General features: G+C 37.4%; 1 protein-coding gene across 1 annotated transcript in view; it reads right to left on the reverse strand.

The window, feature by feature from the left end:
• The window catches only part of TAOK1 (TAO kinase 1), a 152048-nt gene that overhangs the window by 65277 nt on the left and 63860 nt on the right, over positions 1-22911 (reverse strand). Inside the window, exon 3 of the mRNA XM_027568207.2 lies at positions 4519-4590. Within this exon, the coding sequence (XP_027424008.1) occupies positions 4519-4590 (72 nt within the window). The remainder of the gene's footprint in view (positions 1-4518; positions 4591-22911) is intronic.

The raw sequence follows: 22911 nt of genomic DNA on the forward strand, positions 1-22911 counted from the left end.
CTGAGCAGGGAACCTGACACGGGGCTCAATCCCAGGATGCTAGGATCACGACCTGAGCCAAAGGCAGATGGTTAACTGACTGAGCCACCCAAGCACCCTCTTTTTTTTTTTTTTTTAAAGATTTTACTCAAAATGGATGAAAGACCTAAACATGAGACAAGAATCCATCAAAATCCTAGAAGAAAACACAGGTAGCAACCTCTTTGACCTTGGCCGCAGCAACTTCTTGCTAGACATGTCTCCAAAATCATGGGGAAACAAAGGCAAAAATGAACTATTGGGACTTCATCAAGATAAAAAGCTTTTGTACAGCAATGGAAACGGTCAACAAAACGAAAAGACAACCTACAGAATAGGAGAAGATATTTGCAAATGACATATCAGATTAAGGGCTAGTATCCAAAATCTATAAAGAACTTAGCAAACTCAACACCCAAAGAACAAATAATCCAATCAAGAAATGGGCAGAAGACATGAACAAATATTTCTCCAAAGAAGACATCCAAATGGCCAACAGACACATGAAAAAGTACTCAACATCACTCGGCATCAGGGAAATACAAATCAAAACCTCAATGTGATACTACTTCATACCAGTCAGAATTGCTAAAATTAACAAATCAGGAAATGACAGATGTTGGCGGGGATGCAGAGAAAGGAGAACCCTCCTACACTGTTGGTAGGAATGCAAGCTGGTGCAGCCACTCTGGAAAACAGTATGGAAGTTCCTCAAAAAGTTGAAAATAGAGCTACCCTACGACCCAGCAATTGCCACTACTGGGTATTTACCCCAAAGATACAAATGTAGTGATCCAAAGGGGCGCCTGCACCCCAATGTTTATAGCAGCAATGTCCACAATAGCCAAACTATGGAAAGAGTCCAGATGTCCATCGAGGGATGAATGGTTAAAGATGTGGTATGTATGTACACACACACACACACACACACACACACACACATACACACACACAGAGGAATATTACGCAGCCATCAAAAAAATGAAATCTTGCTATTCGCAATGACATGGATGGAACTAGAGGGTACTATGTTAAGTGAAATAAGTCAATCAGAAAAAGACAATTACCATATGATCTCATTGATATGTGGAATTTATAAAACAAAACAGAGGATCACAGGGGAAGGGAGGAAAAAATAAAATAAGATGAAACCAGAGGGGGAGACAAACCATAAGAGACTCTTAATCACAGGAAACAAACTGAATTTTGCTGGAGGGGATGGGGGTGGAAGGATGGGGTAACTGGGTGATGGACATTAAGGAGGGCATGTGATGTAATGAGCACTGGGTATTATATAAGACTAATGAATCACAGGCCTGTACCTCTGAAACCAATAGTACATTGTATGTATGTAAATTTATATAATTGAATTTAAATAAAAGAATGTTTAAAAAAATAAAGACTTTACTTATTTATCTGAGATAGAGACGGGGGAGATGTATGAGTGGGGGAAGGGGGGAGGGAGAGGGAGAAGCAGGCTCCCCGCTGAGCAGTAAGCCCAACTCTAGGCTCAACCCCAGGACCCCGAGATCATGAGCTGAGATGAAGACAGACACTTAACCTTAACCGACTGAGCCACCCAGGCGCCCCATCAACTTTCCTGTTATTTGCAGCTTTATTAACATGTAATTTACAGGGGCGCCTGGGTGGCTCAGTTGTTAAGCATCTGCCTTTGGCTCAGGTCATGATCCCAGGGTCTGGGATTGAGCCCCACATCGGGCTCCCTGCTCCGCGGGAAGTCTGCTTCTCCCTCTCCCACTCCCCCTGCTTGTGTTCCCTCTCTCGCTGTCTCTCTCTGTCAAATAAATAAATAAAATCTTTAAAAACAAACAAAAACAAAAAACAAAAAAATCCCACGTAATTTACATGCCATATAGGTCACCTATTTTGTTTTTGGCTTATATGTTCTACCAAATACTAAGGTTATGTTTGTTTTTTAAACTCAAATGATTACTTTGAGATTTAAATGCCTAAATGCATACTTTCTAAATGCTAGTAAATAACTGTTACTATATAGGAAAGGTCACAGAAAAAAACAAGCAGTATGAAAGTATTTTCTTACACATTTTACTAAGAGCCTTCTTCATTGACAGCTTTGAAGAAATACAGATAAATCCTTGGCCTTAAGTTACTCCATGACAGCCTTACTTATGTCATATCCATAGTTACTCTTAAGCAACCAGCGAGGGGCGCCTGGGTGGCTCAGTAGGTTAACTGTCCTGGATCAAGCCCCACATCGGACTCCCTGCTTAGCAGGGAACTCTGCCTCTCCCTGTCCCCCTGCTAATGCTTGCTCTCTCTCTTTCAAATAAATAAAATCTTAAAAAAAGAAAGCATCCAGGGAACTCTAAAAATACAGATCCTTTGGTCCATACTCAAAGATTCTAGAGGCTCAGTAGATGTGGGATGGAAATTAGGAATCTGCTTTTTGTTCTTGTTTGAGTTTTTTCATTCAAAGTTTTCTACTAACTTGGGCCATATTTCTAAAGGCAGGGAAACTACTAGCATAACGGAAAACTTTGAGAAATGTTTTGTACTAAAATTTAAGATCATATATCTCCTATTTTATTTCACAAGTCCTCAACAAAATACAGCAAAATATGTTTACAGTATTGTTTTTTTTAAGATTTTATTTATTTATTTGAGAGAGAATGAGAGAGAGAGAGCACGAGAGGAAAGAGGGTCAGAGGGAGAACCAGACTCCCTGCTGAGCAGGGAGCCCGATGCGGGACTCGATCCCAGGACTCCAGGATCATGACCTGAGCCGAAGGCAGTAGCTTAACCAACTGAGCCACCCAGGCGCCCCCTACAGTGTTTTTATATAAAATGTGTACAATGTAAGATGCTACATTCTGAAAACATTTCATGGGCTTTAAATTTCAAATTTGAATGCTCTGGGACGCAACTCAGAACAAAGCAAAAGCCTGTATTCTTCAAGGTAAAAAAGACTTTCATGAAGGACACTAATAATTGGACGTGAAAAGATGATACACTAAATGAAATTTTATTTTAGATGTAACTAACCAAACAGACTCCAACACAGTACCAGTCGGCCTGTGAAAGCTAGTTCTACAGTTGTGCTATAGAATGGCAAATAAAATCAGAGTTAACTTGTAAGAAATGGAGTTTTTTAGGAGTTTTAAGAATTTTTAGAAAAATTTTTAGGTATCAAAATGATGGAAGAGGATATAATCATAATAGTGTTACCATACCCAAAAGATGATCTTAACAAAAATAAGATTTACCATAAAACAGAAACTCCAAAAAAGTAGAAAACCAGAATCTTTAAAAAGTAAAGACTAACCAGCAATTCCACCCCTAGCCATATACCTGAAATTATTGAAAGCAGAGATTCAAAGAAATATTTACATAGCCAGTTCACAGCAGCACAATAATCAAGTGGTGGAAGAACGTTAGTGTCCACTAACAAATGGATGGATAAACAAAATGTGGTGGTTTGCACACATACGCACACACACTCTCTCTCTCTCTATAACCTTAAAAAGGAAGGAAATTCTGACACATACCATAACATGGATGAACTTTGAGGATATTATGCTAAGTGAAATAAGCCAGTCATAAAAGGTCAAATACTGCATGATTTCACTTACATGAGACACCTAAAGTAGTCAAATTCATAGAGAAAGAAATGAGAATGGTGATTTCCAGGGGTGGAGGATGGAGAGAATGAAGAATTATTGTTTAATGGGTATAGAATTTCAGTTCTGCAAGATGAAAAGAGTTCTGGAGAAGAATGGTGGTGATGACTGCATGACAAAGTGAATGTCTTCAATGCCACTGAACTGTACATTTAAAAATAGTTAAGATAGTAAATTTTGTTGTGTGTACTTTACCACAATTAAAATAATTAATTTTAAAATTAAAGCCTAAAGATCCTAGATTTAGAAAGTAGAATACGTTATAAAATAAATGTATACGATTAAATAGAGTATCTGAAAAGAACTAACCAGAATATTAGCAAACTAAAGTAGTATCAATGTAGTATCAATAATTTTTTTGTTTTTCAAGTTATTACACACTGCTTATTTTTCAGACTAGATATATAACTGCCTGTTGGTTATTAAAGTTTGTTTAAAACAAGCCTTAAGCAATTGCTAAACCATTAAGAAACTATACACAATATAATTTAATGTCAAATATATCTTATTCTTGTTTACTTTTTTAAAAACTGGTGATTCCTCTATGATACAGATAAAGTAATATATTAAACCACAGTTCTAAAAAGCTCACTTCAGCAGCACATATACTAAAAAATTAAAAGCAAGGGGCACAAGTTGGGAGGCCATTAATGTTGTTTATGGCTTTAGGTACAACTTTAATGGGTATATTTAGTTTCTGAAAGAAAATTCAGTGAGATATACCCTTAATATTTGTATACTTTTATGTATGTATACTTTTTGAAAGAATTCCCATCTACCCCCATTAAAAACAGCATGTCTTTCTTTCATACGCCAATAAGAATGTATACATTTCACCTACCTCAGTAGACTGCTTTCCACTGTAAGACATTTTCTTGATAGCCACCACTTCATTGGTGCGTACATCTCGTGCCTAAAAAAACAAAGCAAGGACCATTGTAAAAATGAACAGATTACATCTGTGCAATTATTTTTCTGAGAATTAAAGCATTTATAAGCTATCATATCAAAAAGGACATCAAAAGTGCTATTAAAGCACATTTAAAAATAATAATAAATATATAATGAAACATCAAAATATCCAGGAGCTCATACACTGGAGAGAAAAATAAAGGTTTATCTTTCAGTGATTTAATTGAGAGAAAAAATACAGAAATCTTAATAGTACTATAAACAGAGACAAAACAAGACTACTATATATAAATAAGTCTATGCTAATAAATTTTGAAATCTCAATGACATGGACAATTTTCTGCTTAAAATTACTAAAACTGATCTAAAGAAAAAATGTGAGGAAAACACCAGTGGCATATTGCAAAGAATACCAATTAATTATCTTTAAAATAGTCTTAAGTGGAAAATAGTTTTACCAGAACTTTCCAGGATATAAGTGGTAACAAAAAGTTACCCCATTAATTTTACGAAGGCAGTATAACCCAGAAACTAAAACCTCACAAACAGTACAAAATAGACAGTACCAATTTCATTTGAAAATACAGACAAAAGAATTCTAAATACAATTTAAAAACCAAGTATTACACAGGGCATTAAAATAAATATTCATTTGGATAAAATACATATCACAGAAATGCAAAAGATTTAGATACTAGGAACACATGTACCACATTTTAAAAAATATTTGAGAGAGGGAGAGAGAGAGAGAGAGAAAGCTCACATGCTGAGCAGGGGGAGGGGCAGAGGGAGAGGGAGAAGCAGATTCCCTGGTGAGCAGGAAGCCCAACAGGGCTGGACCCCAGGACCACAATGCTTGATAGACTGAGCCACCCAGGTGCCCCTCATTTACCATGTTTTTATTAAAAGTCAAATGGGAAAAAAGTATATATATCAATGCTCAATAAATGCTGAAAATGCAGGAAGGGCCCAATGCTAAATGTACTCAATTGCAGGGAACGTTAAACTCCTAGAAAACCTAAATTAGAAAGGTAATTTCTCAACGTGACAAATCATGTCTACTGTAAACAACTGCTAATCAGAATTAATACTGTACAAGGATACCATAATTATTTACCACTCTTGTGGAAATTCTGAAAACAAAGTGATAAAAACGTAACAGAAATACGATCATTAACTCTTTGGAAGGGGCACCTGGGTGGCACAGTTGGCTGAGCATCCCACTCTTGGTTTTGGGTCAGGTCATGATCTCAGACTCCGCATTCAGCAGGGAGTCTTCTTGGGATTCTCTCTCTCCCTCTCCCCACTGCTCTCTCTCTGTGTCTCTAAAATAAGTAAATAAATCTTAAAAAAAAAAAAAACCCAAAGAACTCTTTGGAAAAGAAGAGTCAAACTCTTACTATACCCACACACATGCACGCACCCACACACGCACACGAGAATAGCTGTAAATACTTAAAATGAGTTACTCTTGATTTTGGCTCAGGTCACAATCTCAGGGTGATGAGATCAAGCCAAACTGTGTTGGGTTCCATGCCGGGCAGGAAGCCTCCTTGGAATTTTCTCTCTCCCTCTCCCTCTGCCCCTCCATGCCACCTCCCCCAAAGCTCACTCTCTCAAAACAAAACTTTTTTTAAAAAAGACACCATTTCTGGAAACAACTGACATTTCAATTTCAATTAATAGTAGACTGGTTAATGGAAACTTGCACCACTTGTTATAATGGGTAAAGTGGACCTAGCCACTTAAGTTCTGCCTATTTTCAATGAATTTATTTTTCCAAAATGTTCTCTACTTATCTCTGAGTCCCTTGATTTTAATCAACAGGTGTTAACAGCAATATTCTTTTCTTTTATAAGAGCTTTAATGAGATAATATACATTCCATTCAATTCACATTTGAATGTGTACAAATGCTTTTAGTACAAAGATATATGCAACCATCACTATAATTTTAGAACTTCCATCACCTCAAAAAGAAAACTCCAAATTGTTCATTTAAAAAATGGTTAAAATGATAAATTTTATGTGTATTTTACACTAAAATCTTTTCTCTATTAAAAAAGAAAATAAACCCCATACCTTTTAGCAATTGCTCTCTTAATCCTTTTCCCCACCACTCCAGCCCTAAGCAACAACTTATCTCTCTGTCCCTCTAAGATTTGCCCATTCTGGACACTTCATATAAATGGAACCATATAACATGTGGTCTTTTGTGTTTGCTTCTTTCATTTAGCATAATGTTTTTAAGATTCATGACTCATGATGTTAAGCATCTTTTCTCGTGCTTCCTGGCCATTTGTACATCTTCTTTGGAGAAATGTCAATTCAGATCCTTTGCCCATTTTTAAATTGTTTTTCCATTATTGAGTTGTAAGAGTTCTTTATTCTAGACAAATCCACTATCAGATATGTGATTTAAAAATATTTTCTCCTATAGGTTGTCTTACAATGTTTTGAAACACAGTTTTTTGTTTTGATGAAGTCCAATTTAATCTATTTTTTCTTTTGTTGTTCGTGTTTTTGGTGTTATATCTAAGAATCCTTTGCCAAAACCAAGGTTATGCAGATTTATCCCTAGTTTTCTTCTAAAAGTTTTATAGATTTAACAGTTACATTTAGATCTTTGATCCATTTTGAATTTTTATATATGGTACCAGGTAAGGATCCAATTTTGTTTTGCATTAAACAGATGCACTTTTTAAAAAAAGACTTATTTATTTGAGAGAGAGAGCATGCAAGCATGGCATGGGGGAGAGCAGAGGAACAAAGGGAGAGGGAGAGAGAATCCCAAGCGGACTCCCTGCTGAGCACAGAGCCCCATGAGGGGCTCGACTTCACAACCCTGAGATGATGACCTGAGCCCAGAGTCAGGCACTTAACCAACAGAGCCACCCAGGAGCCCCCAGATGTAGTTCTTTTGTTTTTAATGGTGATTTTCTTTGTCTTTCTTTCTCTTTCTTTCTCTCTCTCCCTTTCTTTCTTTTTATTTTGAGAGAGAGAGAGCGTGAGCGGAGGGGAGGGGGAGCGGAGGAAGAGAAGAGAATCCCAAGGAGACTCCCTGCTAAGGGTGAAGCCCCACACGGAGCTGAATCCCACAACCCCAAGATCACGACCTGAGCTGAAACCAAGAGTCGGCCGCCTAACCAACTGAGCCACCCAGGTGCACCACCAGATGAACTTTTAATTAGCCTAAGACAAAGCCTGATTTAAAAGTGGGTATATTGGAGGTGCCTAGTATAGGCCCTTGGATTCCCCCCACCTTTATCTCTCTCTCTAAAAATAAACAGATAGATAAATAAATAAATAAATAATAAAATAATGCTAAATGCAATGCAATTTTCTGGATTAGATTCTAGAACAGAAAAGAGACAGTGGAAAAACTGGAAAAATCTGAGTAGAGTATATAAGTTTAGAGTATCATTTGATCAATGTTGATTTCTTACTTTTGATAAATGTAATGTTGATAAATATAATGTTGACAAAACCATGTTACATACGTAACATGTTAAAATTAGGGGAACCAGGTGAAAATTAGAGAGGAAAACTCTTTACTATTATTATAAAATCTCCTGTAATGTTATTTTTTAAAAAAGATTTTATTTAATTATTTGACAAAGAGAAAGAGAGAGCACAAGCAGGGGGAACCCGATGTGGGGCTTGATTCCAGGACCCTGGGATCATAACCTGAGCCAAAGGCAGACGCTTAATCGATTGAGCCATCCAGGTGCCCCTAGCTTACTATTTTAAAATAACATTACTGCTCAGCGGGAAACCTGCTTCTCTCTCTTCCTCTGCCTGTCACTCCCCCTGCTTGTGCTCTCTCTTTCTTTCCCTCTGTCAAATAAGTAAATAAAATCTTAAAAAAAAATAGTAAGTTAAATTAGAAAATTATAATTTATTAAAATCCAAACTTATTAGTAATGTTACATTAAAATTAAATGAGATACCTCTGCGGATTATGTCTAAAAAGAATAAATAAAAATATATAATGCCTACATACATGTTTTTCCCTCCCTTCAGGATCACATGTTGTACTTCGTTATCATGTCTTATTAGTCTCCTCTAATCTAGAACAATTCCTTAACCTTTGTCTTTCATGACACTGGCATTTTTGAAGAATATACAGTGGTATCTTATAGAATGTTACTAAATTTGTGCTTGTCTGGCATTTCTTCATGATTAGATTCTGGTTATACATCCTTGGCCAAAATACTACAAGAGTGATATTGTCCTTTTCAGGGTACCATATCTGTAGGTATACAATGTCCTCCTTGATGTTACTAATTTTCATCACCTACTCAAGGCATTGCCTGTTCTTTCCCAATGTATATAGTTATACTTACTATTTCCTACCTTATATCTAACAAGTAATCTGTGAAGAGATACTTTTAAACCATGGAAACATCCTGCTCATCAAACTTTCCCTCTAGATTTAGCAACCACTGAAATGTTCTAGGCCCAATCTTCACTATGATGATTCAAAATGCTGGGTTTTTTTTCAACTCTACCATTCCCTTCCCATTTAACAGTTAGCATTCTTTTTTTTTTTTTTTAAGATTTTATTTATTTGACAGAGAGAGAACACAAGCAGGGGGAGCAGCAGGCCGGCAGAGGGAGAGGGAGAAGCAGGCTCTCCGCTGAGCAGGGAGCCTGATGCGGGGCTCGATCCCAGAATCCCGGGATCATGACCTGAGCCAAAGGCAGCTGCTTAACCGAATGAGCCACCCAGGCGCCCCATAATAGTCAGCATTCTATTATGAGGAAAAGCCCTCCCTTTTTATCCATCCATTCACCCATCATCTGTCATGGAAATAATGGATTCCTATTTTACTCAAAAGGCTATACAATCCATTACCATTTTTATACTGACGCTTATATTACAGGATTTGGCCAGTGGGAGCCCCCTCAATCTGGCTCTAGTGTCCTTTTGACAGGCCCCAACTTTTTTTTCTTTTTTTCTTTTTTCTCTAAGGCACTTTTTAACTTTCTGGCACAAGATGTTCTAAGGCTTATCTTTTAATGTTCCCTGTCCCTGAAATAGAATGAGCCATTACTCCAAGGAGCTCTTGTTCCCTTTAGTGAGGAATTCAAAATCTGTGTGCTCACTGATACTGAGGTGTCATTACAATGACAATCTTGTGGCAGACAGAGATAGGAGATATATGGGGGGGAAATATAACCTATCAAATCCCACAGGGTTCTTTCTTACTTTCCCTGAATCCATATTTCTCTTCTTTCATAGTCAGGATCCTAACTCTGAATAACATCAATATCATTCATTGCTTAATCCTTTAACACATAGTTTCAGAACTGTCACACCCATACCAATATGAAACAAATGTATTAACAGTTGAAGACTTGTCTGCAGTTTCCTTCTCCCAGACTGAAGGTATATAGTTAAAATATTATGTATAAAAGTTACTTGTATTAGATCTATTCTTTCCCCCAATGTGGTTATATCTGAAATACAGCTGGAGTCATTCTTCCTGTTTGCCTTTGATATGCACCCCATATATACTGATTAAATTTTAATTTTTAAATATATAAAATATTAATTCAAGGTAAATTCAAACAAGTGTCATTCCATCCTCTATCTCTTCCATTCCATTCCCCACCACAACCACCATCATTCTATATCTTGATTTGTTGATTGTATAGGGGCATAATTTATCTAATTTCATCAAACTATACATTTAGTATCTGTATATTTACTGTACATAAATTGCATTCAATAAAACCAGTCAATTTAAAAACTACTACCACCACAATGAATGGGCTACATGTCAGGATTTTCTCAGTGTGGTTCTTTTTTCTTTTTTTTAAGATTTTTATTTATTTATTTGAGAGAGAGACAGGGAGAGCATGAGCAGGGGTGGGGGAGAGGGAGAGAAACAAGTAGATTCCAGGGCAGAGCCCGAAGTGGGGCTCGATCCCAGGACCCTAAGATCATGACCTGATGACCTGAGCTGAAGATGCTTAACTGACTGAGCCACACAGGGGCACGCACCCTCAGTGTGGTTCTTTTATTGGGCCCAATTCTAAGATTCTATGTGTATTTTCCCCCTCTTCTATATTTCTCCACAGTAGTGTAAATAGAGAAGGGACAAACAAAAACTCAAACAAAACTGTAATACAAAATAAAAGGTTATTTTTGAAATGTTTTCTAGGTCCCTCTTCCCTCATTTTGTGTCCAACCTGGAAATTAAACAAATGTGAGCAACAACAACCACACACATACGGCATGTGTACATAACAAGATTCTTCAAGGATATAAACCTAAATGTTAATAATAGCTGTCCTTGGGTAGTGAAATTATAGGTGGAGTTTTTATCATATTCTTTATTCTTTTTGTATCCAATTTACAAATGGGATATAAACCAAAAGTTCAAATTGTTAAGAATTTGAAACATATTTCTTCTCTAGGGACATAATATTTTAAATTGTGGTTTTATTCCAAAGGTGCCCACTAAAAAACAAAACAAAAAACTAAATCCATAATACTGCCAAAATATTAAACATCTGTATTATATTTGTCGTTTGGGGGGGAGCAATTTTAATAGGAAAAATAAAGAATGTGAGTGGAGTTTTCCCCTACAGATTATGAAAGGAATTCTTAGAGATGTTTTATGGCTTTAGAGTAACAGTTCACTGGCTCGCTTTTAAAATTACAATCTTGGGGCGCCTGGGTGGCTCAGATGGTTAAGCATCTGCCTTCGGCTCAGGTCATGATCCCAGGGTCCTGGGATCAAGCCCCACATCGGGCTCCTGGCTCAGCAAGGAGCCTGCTTCTCCCTCTCCCTCTGCCTCTCTCCCTGTTCATGCTTTCTCTTCTCTTTCTCTGTATCTGTCTCAAATAAACAAATAAAATCCTTTAAAAAAATTTTCTTAAAATAAATAAATAAAATGACAATCTTTAAAATAATAAACATGTTTCTTTAACTACCAATTTTATCTCCTAGAACCTTTTATTTATGAAGTATTTATTTCTCTAAAGGAAAAAAAAGTCAAGAGACATTTACTTCCCTTTTTTCTTTTTTGGAGAAAGTCTATCTCTGGTTACTAATGAGCTTTTTTTTTGTTGTTAACTTTGAAATAATTACAGACTTATGCAGGTGTTGCAAAAATAGTACAGTTACCATATACCCTTCACCCAGCTTCCTCTAATGTTAATATCTTGTATAATGCGGTACCATTATCAAAACTAACAAACATTCGTCAAATTATTAACTATTAACTAAACTGAGGCTTCATTTAAGTTACCCATTTCTCCACTAATAACTTCTTTGCTGTTCCAGGATCCTACATTGCTTGGTTATCATGGTGCCTTAGTCTCTTCCAGCCTGTGACAGTTCCTCAACCCTTCTCTTTTAGGACTTTGACACTTCTGAAGAGTACTGGTTATTTTGTATAATGTTACCCAATTTGAGTTTATTTCCTCATGATTTAAGTTTAGCATTTCTAAAATCAGAACAACACAGGGGCGCCTGGGTGGCTCAGTCATTAAGCGTCTGCCTTCGGCTCAGGTCATGATCCCGGGGTCCTGGGATCGGGCCCCGTATCAGGCTCCCTGCTCTGCGGGAAGCCTGCTTCTCCCTCTCCCACTCCCCCTGCTTGTGTTCCCTCTCTCGCTGTGCCTCTGTAAGATAAATAAATAGGATCTTAAAAAGAAAAAAGAACAACACAAAAATGATGTGTCCTCAGTGTCATGTCAGAGAGGGGGTATGTGATGTGGACACTGGTGATATTAACCTTGATCACTCGGTTAAGGCAGTCTGACAAGTGTCTCCACTGATTTTCCCATTTCAATTAATAAGTATCTTTGGAGCTATACTTGAGATTATGCATATATCCTCTTCTTCCTCAGACTTTAAGCCACTAATTTTAGCATCAGTGGATCCTGGTTCAACAATTATTCCCTTAGTCGTTCTACATTTAATAAAAGGAATTTGTATTCTTTTTCTATATATACATTTTTTCTTTATATATATATATGTGTGTGTGTGTGTGTGTGTATATATATATATATATATATATATCTGCGGTGTGTGAGAGTAAGTCAGTCCCTACTAATACCTTCATAATTCTAACCCAAAACCACAGCCTTCCCCCTTTCCTTATTTGTAACTTCTTTCTCGGACAGTAAGGAAACTTGTTCTCATTATCTACAATACATTTACTTATTTATTCAAATCTATATAGTTTCAGAATTGCCAAACCATATCCCTATGAATAACAAAGTAACTAGACCTCCTTTTGTCTTTAGCCTTATTCAGCCAAAATACTGTTTTCAAAATCATTTGAGATTAGTTCTTTTCTCCCTTACCCACTTCTGTGTGTTTATGTTATTCATTTATAATACAGTTAGGTTCATTTGTTATAGTCCATTTGTATTTCCCATCATAGTTTGTGTGTGTGTGTGTGTGTGTGTGTGTGTGTGTGTTTTAATTAATGAACCGGGGCACCTGGGTGGCTCAGTCAGTTAAGCATCTGCCTTCAGCTCAGGTCATAATCCCAGGGTCCTGGGATTGAGCCCAGCATCAGGCTCCATGCTCAGCAGGGAGTCTGCTTCTCCTTCTCCCTCTGGCACTCCCCCCTGCTGTGCTCTTCCTCACTCTGTCTCTCTCAAATGAGTAAAAATATCTGAAAATTTTTTTTAAAAAATTAATGAACATTTAATAAACAGGTGGCATGTATACTGAAGTAGATTGTAATTTCTGGCAATTATGAATAAAACTACCATTAAACATTCATGTATAGTTTTTTGTGTGAACCTGAGTTTTCATTTCTCTTGGATTACTATTTAGGAGTGGGAATGCTGGCTCATGAGATAATAGTACGTTTAACTTTATTTAAAAACTACCAAACCATTTTCCACAGTGACAAAACCATTTTACATTCCTACCAGCAATTAATGAGATTTCCAATTGCTCGACATACTCATCACTACTTGGCACTGCCTGTTATTTCTTTCAGCTCATCTTTATTTCTGTCATTTAAGCATACAGTGGTATCTCATTGTGGTCTTAATTTGTATTTCCCTAAAATCTAACGATGTTGAGCATCTTTTTATATATTAGCCATCTGTATTTTGGGGGGATGTGTCTGTTTAGACCTTTTCCTTAATTTTTATTAGATTATTTTCTTACTGTTGAGCTGTGAGAGTTCTTCATTTTTCTAATTTATTTTTACTTTAGAGAGAGCACACGTGAGCAGGGGAGGGCAAGAGAGAATCCTCAAGCAGACTCCCTGCTGAGTTTGGAGCCCGATGCAGGGCTTGATCCCAGGACCCTGAGATCATGACCTGAGTCAAAAGCAAGAGCCAGATGTTCAACCAACTGAGCCACCCAGGTACTTCAAAAGTTCTTTATATGTTCCGGATACAAATCCTGTCAGATATGTGACTTGAAAATATTTTCTGCCAGTCTGTGGCTTTCCTTTTCATCTCTTTACAGTATCTTTTAGAAAATGAAAGTTTTTCATTTTGATAACAGTTCAATTTATAAATTTTGTCTTTTATGGATAATGCTTCTGCTATTAAAGATTTTCTCCTATATTTTATTCTAGAAGCTTTATAATAGGCTTTAAATTTATCATTATGATCCATTTTGCATTCATTTTTATATAAGGTATGAATCAAAGTTTATTTTTATTTATTTACTTTTAAGATTTTATCCACGCATCTGAGGGAGAGAAAGAGTGCAAGGGAGTGAAAGGGAGAAAGAGAAAGAAAGAGTGAAAGGTAGAGGGAAAAGCAGTTTCCCCGCTGAGCAGGGAGCCGGATCCAGGCCTCGATCCCAGGACCTCCAGACCATGACTAGAGTCAAAGGCAGACGCCTAACCAGCTGAGCCACCCAGGTGTCCCTATTTGTATTTATTTATTTATTTTTAAAGATTTCATTTATTTATTTGACAGACAGAGACACAGTGAGAGAGGGAACACAAGCAGTGGGAGTGGGACAGGGAGAAGCAGGCTTCCCGAGGACCAGGGAGCCTGATGTGGGGCTCGATCCCAGGATCCCTGGGATCATGACCTGAGCTGAAGGTAGACACTTAATGACTGAGCCACCCAGGTGCCCCCTATTTTTATTTTTTAAAAAGATTTTATTTTTAAGTAATCTCAACACCCAAGGTGGGGCTCAAACTCACAATCTCAAAATCAAGAGTCACATGCTCCACTAACTGAGCCAGCCAAGTGTCCCTCAAAGTTTATTTTTGTAAACTTTGTTCTAGCACCATTTGTTGACAAGACTATCCTTTCTTCATTGATTTGTCTTTGCACCTTTGCCAAGAATCTGTTGACTATTTGTATGGGTCTATGTCTGGACTCTCTGTTCTGTTTGATTAGTTTAGGTATTCATCCTTTCAACAATATCATACTATCTCGATTACTGCAGGTTTCTGAAATCAGATGATGTGAGCTCTTGAACGTGTTTTCTTTTTCAAAATTGCTTTGGCTATTCTAGTTCCTTTGCTTTCCCTAAAATTTTTAGAATATGCTTGTCAATATTTATTTTAGAAGCCTGCTGGGATTTTGATTGGGATTGCATTGAATCTATATATATCAATTGGGAGATAACATTATTTTGTCTTCCAATCCATCAACACAGCCTCTCTCTTCAATTATTTAGGTTTCCTTTGATTTCTTTCAATGTTTAATGGTTTTCAGAATACAAATCATGTACATTTTTTGTTGGATTTAAACTCAACTATTTCATTTTGTGGGTACTATAAATAGTATTTTAGCATAAAACATTCACTGCTGACATATAGAAATACAATGGGTTTCTGTATATTGCTCTTGTATCCTGCAACTTTGCTAAACTCACCTATTAGTTCTGGGAGTCCTTTTGTAAACTGGGAATTTCGAAAGTAAACTACCATGTTGTATATAACACGGTAAATATGTGGGTAAATTTTAAAACTATTTTTTCTCTTTAATTCTTTAAAATACATATGACTGTTTAAAGCAAAACTTAAGACACTGAAAGATTCTTGATTTATAATGTATGCAGATGTGGGCACTGTCTGGCTTAGGTGGTGGAGCTTGCAACTCTCAATCTCAGGGCTGTGAGTTCAAGCCCCACAATGGGTGTAGAGATCACTTAGAAACAAGAATTTTTAAAAATAAATCTAATGTATGCAGATGTAATACGTAAGACAAGAATAACATAAATGATATAGAGAGGAGTACATGATTTCTACATTTTTCTTGAAGTGATTAATATTAACAAATGAAACTGAAAAGAGGATGGGATATTCCTCTCATAGAGAATAAGTAAGATGATAATAGTCAGAAATTTGTTTAAAGTATATATATACATAACAAAATACTTGAGCTATAAGTAATTAAAGAGCACAACACTACATGTCATCTATTCTCACTGCCTGAGAGTAAAGGTAAACTCAAAATTGGCTATAGGTCTAAAGACAAACTGGATGCTGCAGAGAGCAAAAAAGAGGAGAAAAAAGAAAATATATACAACTAATCATTCTGTTTCAAACCAGGAAACTGTAAAGATCCATTCCGGGGCTATTTTAATGAACCAATAAGAATGACCTGAAATCACCATCAATTAATTATATGTAAATGGTCTTTCTAGATCTTTTTGTATATTTATATATTTTGTTATTTTTTTTTAAAGATTTATTTACTTACTTTAGAGAGAGAGAAGGGGAGAGAGAGAGCTCATGGGGGGCTAGGGACAGAGGGAGAGGGAGAGAGGGAATCTGAAGCAGACTCTCTGCTGAATGCAGAGCCCAGTGCATGGCACAATCTCACAACCTTGGGATCATGACCTCAGCCAAAATCAAGAGTTTGATGCCCAACTGACTGAGCCACCCAGGCTCCCCATATCTTTTATTAACACCAACAGTATGCTGTAACCATTGAAAATATAAAACTTGCAAGCCCGTAAAAGAATATAGATTAGTAAAATCTTACAGCAGAAAATAAGAGGTAAATATTTTACATCTCATTTTTTAAAACAAAGAAAAATAACTTTAAAAAATGAATTTGCAAGGGGCGCCTGGGTGGCTCAAATGGTTCAGCACCTGCCATCGGCTCAGGTCATGATCCCAGGGTCCTGGGATCGAGCCCCACATTGGGCTCCTAGCTCAGCAGGGAGCCTGCTTCTCCCTCTCCCTCTCCCTTTGCCTCTCCCCCTGCTCATGCTCTCTCTCTCTATCTCTGTGTCTCAAATGAATAAATAAAGTATTAAAAAAAATGAATCTGCGGGCGCCTGGGTGGCTCAGTTGGTTAAGCGACTGCCTTCGGCTCAGGTCATGATCCTGGAGTCCCAGGATCGAGTCCCATATCGGGCTCCCTGCTCAGCGGGAGTCTGCTTCTCCCTCTGACCCTCTTCCCTCTCGTGCTATCTCTCATTCTCTCTCTCTCAAATAAATAAAATCTTTAAAAAAAAATGAATTTGCCAGGATCATACATGGTCTGTCATATTTGTTAGCAAGCTACCTGGCTCCCAAGCCAGTGCTCTGTAACCCATCTACTGACATGTTGGTTCTACTTAAGGTATTGGAAACTAAAAGAGAAATTTCTATCTTCCTGGCAACCTAGAGACAGAAGTCCTTTTGGACATGACTCTTTGGTCGGCTTTCAAATACTTATAATACCAGCTCTTGCTCGATTAGCTTGCCTGATGAGACAGCCAGCATAGCTGGCTCAACTGGTGTATTTTTTAAACTTAAGGTGATCCTTATTGTCAATTAATGAAAATTCATAGATGTTTTAAAAACTACTTTTAGTCATCTAAAAAAGTTTGATGAGAGGGTCCTTCCTCTATATACCCTGTAGGCAAACACCACACATTATAAGCCCTGTCATGGGGTGGGGTGAGAGGAAACAAAAACCAAAGCATTCATGCATTCGTGCACACTCACACGTGCAACACATACACACACAAAGGTTTATCTGATACCACGAGATACAAAGGTTAGTGATACAGAAATGGAATTATGGCAAAAATATTCAATTCTGGGCTACATTCAAACTTTTGAATGTACATCTACCTGGTGCATGTCTCCCAGACATCAAAACAATTAGCAGAAAACACCTACTTTGAGCAGTTGCCCTTGATTCCTTGATGCTTTCATGCAATGGTTCCTGATGGGTGGTGCTAACCTGAACCTAGGTTTCCTGACTTCCTAAAACAGCATTTATCATCTTGTTTCCCTCACTCATTTTGTTATGAAAATATGTCAAACATACAGTAAAATTGGTATAGCTCAGTGAACCTTTTATGCCTTCCCCTAGGTCATAAGTCAGCAAACTTTTTCTATAAAGAGCAAGATATTAAATATTTTATGCTTTGTGGGCCAAATACATATTATCTTTCTTTTTCTGTTGCATTTTTTCTTCCTTTCTTTAATTTTATTATTTCTTATTATTTTTTAAGATTTTTTATTTATTTATTTGACAGAGAGAGACACAGCGAGAGAGGGAACACAGGCAGGGGGAGTGGGAGAGGGAGAAGCAGACTTCCTGCGGAGCAGGGAGCCTGATGCAGGGCTCGATCCCAGGACCCTGGGATCATGACCTGAGCTGAAGGAAGAGGCTTAACGACCGAGCCACCTAGGCGCCCCAAAAATAAAATCTTTAAAAAAATGATTTTTACATTTAGAAAAAAAATGTTTTTTTTTTTTTTAAGATTTATTTATTTATTTTAGACAGAGCGTGCACCCATGGAGAAGCAGAGGGAGAGGGAGGAGAGAAACAGACTCCCCACTGAGAGCTGAGTCCCATGTGGGCTCGATCCCACAATCCATGAGATCACAACTTGAGCAGAAATCAAGAGTCAGACACTTAACCAACTGAGCCACCCCCAGGTGCCCCAAGCCCTCAGTATTTCTCTCCTAAATTACTAGAAAAGCTTCAAAATCAGCATCCCTTCTTTGATCTTTGACAACGCCAATCTTCCCTCCACATTGCTGCAAGAATACACTTTGTATATCACAAATGGAAGTATTTCTCTTTCACTTCAGTGGTCCCCTAAAGACTTCAGAATCAAATATACATTTCTTAGTATAGTATAGGGGGCTGTCTTCAAGAGCCCTTGCTTGTCTTTCCTTTTTACCTTTCTCTGATACATTCTCAGTCCCCACTAAAACCACAATTCAAAACCTACCTGCTTCAGTCACTTCAGCAAAGACTACTGACAAATTATGGACTTGGGGTAATACAATTTTACAGGTTTAAAATTTTTAAATCACTGATATTTTGCTAATATGTGATTTAACTTAGTACCTTAATGCAAAGGAAAGGATCATAACATTACTCTCTCCACTGTACAGATCGTGTGGGCAGGTCTAAAGAAGAGAAAAAATCTTGAGGCGCCTGGGTGGCTCAGTCGTTAAGCGTCTGCCTTCGACTCAGGTCATGATCCCGGGGTCCTGGGATTGAGCCCCGCATCAGGCTCCCTGCTCCGTGGGAAGCCTGCTTCTCCCTCTCCCACTCCCCATGCTTGTGTTCCCTCTCTCGCTGTGTCTCTCTCTGTCAAATAAATAAATAAAATCTTTAAAATAAAAAAAGAAAGAAAGAAGGAAAGAAAGAAGAGAAAAAAATCTATAGAAATTCTATACTTTTCATTATTAACAATGAAATACCAATTACTCCAAAAACATATATTTACATAATAATATATAAAAATTCCATGCAAGGGGTGCCTTGGTGGCTCAGTCAGTTAAGCATCTGCCTTGGGCCTCAGGTCATGATCTCAGGGCTCTGGGATCAAGCCCCATGTGGGGCTCCCTGCTCAGTGAGGAGCCTGCTACTCCATCTCCTTCTCCCTCTGTTGTTCCCCGTTTGTGCTCTCTTGCTCTCTCACTCTATCTCTCAAATAAATAAATAAATAAATAAATAAAATCTACAAAAAAAAAAAAGAGAGAAAAGTCCATGCAAGTCCAAATAATATCACACATTAACCTAGGAAAATCTCACTACTAAGACTGACCCAAAACAACCAATAAAAGCAGGCAATATATGCAAAATGACATCATGAAATTACTGAAGAGCAACAAATGCAGGCAGGCTTTAGAGACTAGAATGTTTGAGAGAGAATAGAATGACAAAGTGAGCTATAAATTTACTCCAGCTTCATCCCTGAACTTGTGGTACAGAAAAATAGAATCCAAGGAGAAAGCTAGGCTAAGGAGACAGAGGCCAGAGACAGGAGCTTCCAAAATGTCTGAGACTTACAATGCATCATCTCAAAAAAGGGAGCTGAAAAGAAGCAGCTCAAAAATCTGCAGGGACTCCTGGGTGGCTCAATTGGTTGAGCATCCAATCTTGGTTTTGGCTCAGGTCACGATCTCTGTTGCAGTGAGATGGAGCTCTGCGTCGGGCTCCCCACTGAGTGTGGAGTCTGCTTCAGATTCTTTCTCCCTCTCCCTCTGTCCCTCCATAATCTCGCACACACTCTCTCTCAAATAAATAAATAAAATATTTTCTAAAAAAAAATGTAAATTAGGGTACCTGGGTGGCTCAGTTGGTTAAGCATCCAACTCGATTTCAGCTCAGGTCATGATCTCAGGGTCGTGAGATCGAGCCCTGTGATGGTTTTATTTATTTAAAAATAAATAAAATGTTAGAAAAGAATCAAATGGACAGTTTAGAAAAACTGTGCAAAGAACAGGAGAAAGACAGAATTGAAATAGTGTAAAGTTTTCACACTGTTTGGAGCGCCTGGATGGCTCAGTTGTTAAGATCATGATCCCAGGGTCTTGGGATCGAGCCCCGCATAGGGCTCCCTGCTCAGCAGGAAGCCTGCTTCTCTCTTTCCCACTCCCCCTGCTTATGTTCCCTCTCTCACTGACTCTCAGTCAAATAGATCAGTAACATCTTAAAAAAAAAAAAGTTTTCACAATGTTTGAGAAATGGAAGAACTGCTAAGTTACCTATAATAAATCAAGAATATATAATTTCTGGGGCGCCTGGGTGGCTCTCAGTCAGTTAAGCATCTGCTTCAGCTCAGGTCATGATCCCAGGGTCCTGTGACTGAGCCCTGCATGGCAGGGAGCCTGCTTCTCCCTCTCCCACTCCCCCTGCTTGTGCACATGTCTCTCTCTCTCAAAAAAAAAAAAAAAAAAAAAAAAAAGAATATATAATTTCTGGGGTGACGATTAAAAGAGTAATAAAAGAATGGATAACCAAAAGGTTAATATAGGGGAAAAGACAAACAAATGATCAACAGGTAAATGAAAAGGTGCTCAATATCACTAATCATCGGGGAAATTCAAATCAAAACTACAATGAGATATCACCTCAAACCTGTTAGAATGGCTCTTATCAAAAAGACAAGTGATAACAAGTATCAGCAAGGGTGTGCAGAAAAGGGAAACCCTGTGCACTGCTTGGTGGGAATGTAAGTTGGTATAAACACGATGGAAAACAAAATGGAAGTTCCTCAAAAAATTAAAAACAGAACTACCATATGACCCAGCAATCATACTTCTGGGTATGTATCCAAAAGAACTGAATTCAAGATCTTGAAGAGATATCTGCACCCCCAAATTCACTGCAGCATTATTCACAATAGTCAAGATACAGAAACAACCAGAACTATCTGTCAAAGGATAAATGGATAAAAACGTGGTGTATGTACATACACACACACACACACACACACATATAAATACAATGGAGTATTAATTCAGCCATGAGAAAGAACCACTTGCAACAACTTGGATGAAACTTAAGGGCATTATGCTAAGTGAAATAAGTAAGATAGAAAAAGGCAAATGCGGGGCATCTGACTGGCTCCATCAGATGAGCATGGGACTCTTGATCTCAGGGTTGTGAGTTCGACCCCCATGTTGGGTGCCCAGACTACTTAAATAAATAAACTTAAAAGAAAAAGACAAATATTGTATATTATCACTTATATGTAGAATCTAAAGAAGCCACACTCAAATAAACAGAGTAGAATAGTGGTTACCAGGGGTTGGGAAGTGGGGGGAAATGGGGAGATACTGGTCAAAGGATATAAACTTCCAGTTATAAGACTAACAAATTTTGGGAATTTAATGTATAGCATGGTGATTACAGCTGAAAATACTGTATTATATACTTGAAAGTTGCTAAGAGAGTAGATCTTAAATGTTCTCACTACAAAAACGAAATAATTATGTGACAGGAAGGAGGTGTTAGCTAATGATATTACAGTGGTTATCATTTTGCAATATATAAGTGTATCAAACAGACACACTGTACACCTTAAAATTACACAATATTATATATCAATCACATCACAATAAAGGTGGAAAAAATTCTGGGGGGAAAAAAGACAAGAGAGATGAGAAACACTTTATATTTTTTAATTTTTTTAGGGGGGGGAGGGTCAGAGCAAGAGGGGGAAAGAATCTTAATCAGACTCCATGCCCAGTGCAGGGCCCCCAGCAGGGCTCAATCTCACAACCTGGGATCATGACCTGAACCAAAATCAAGAGTTGGACACTGAACCAACTGAGCCACCCAGGCGCCCCTAAGAAACACTTTAAATGTAAGTTTCCAGAAACTGTAAATGAAAGAAGATGGAAAAAGAAATACCAGGCAAGCATTTGCCAAAGATGTCTGATTAACATCAAAGTAGATTTTAAAACAAGAAATACTATAAAGATAGATAAAGACTGAAATTTTGTAATGATAATGAGACAATTCAACAAGAAGATACAATAATCCGAAATTTGTATATTCCTAATAACACAGCTTAGAAATGCATAAAGTAAAATAAGAGAGAGCTAAAAGGAAAAACAGATAAATACACAATCAGAAGAGATTTTAAATACAACTCTGAGTTGCTGATAGAACATGCACACCAAAAACAAACAAATGAAATCAGAAAGGATGCAAAAGATATGAAGAATATAATCAATGTATGTTATGTACTTGACATGCATAGATCATTACCCCCAACAAACTGCAGACTATATGTAATTTTCCAATTCTGGGAGAACACATTCACAAAACACAGAATATTGGTAAGTATCCAGGATATACAAAGAACTCATACAACTCAAAAAGAAAAACAACCCAATTTTTAAAAAATGTACAAAACATCTCAACAAACACTTCCCAAAGATACGTGAATGACCATTAAGTCTATGAAAACGTACTCAATATCCAGTCACCAGGGAAATGTACATTAAAACCTTACTGAAATACTATTATACACCCACCAGAATTACTCAAATTAAAACGACTGTCAACACCTAATGTTGTAGAGAATATGAAGCAAATAGAATTCTCACATACTGTTGATGGAAGTGTAAAATTTTACTCCTTAAAAAAAGTCTGGCAATTGGTCATAAAG

This window comes from Zalophus californianus, chromosome 16 (assembly GCF_009762305.2).
Source record: "Zalophus californianus isolate mZalCal1 chromosome 16, mZalCal1.pri.v2, whole genome shotgun sequence".
Taxonomy (NCBI): domain Eukaryota; kingdom Metazoa; phylum Chordata; class Mammalia; order Carnivora; family Otariidae; genus Zalophus; species Zalophus californianus.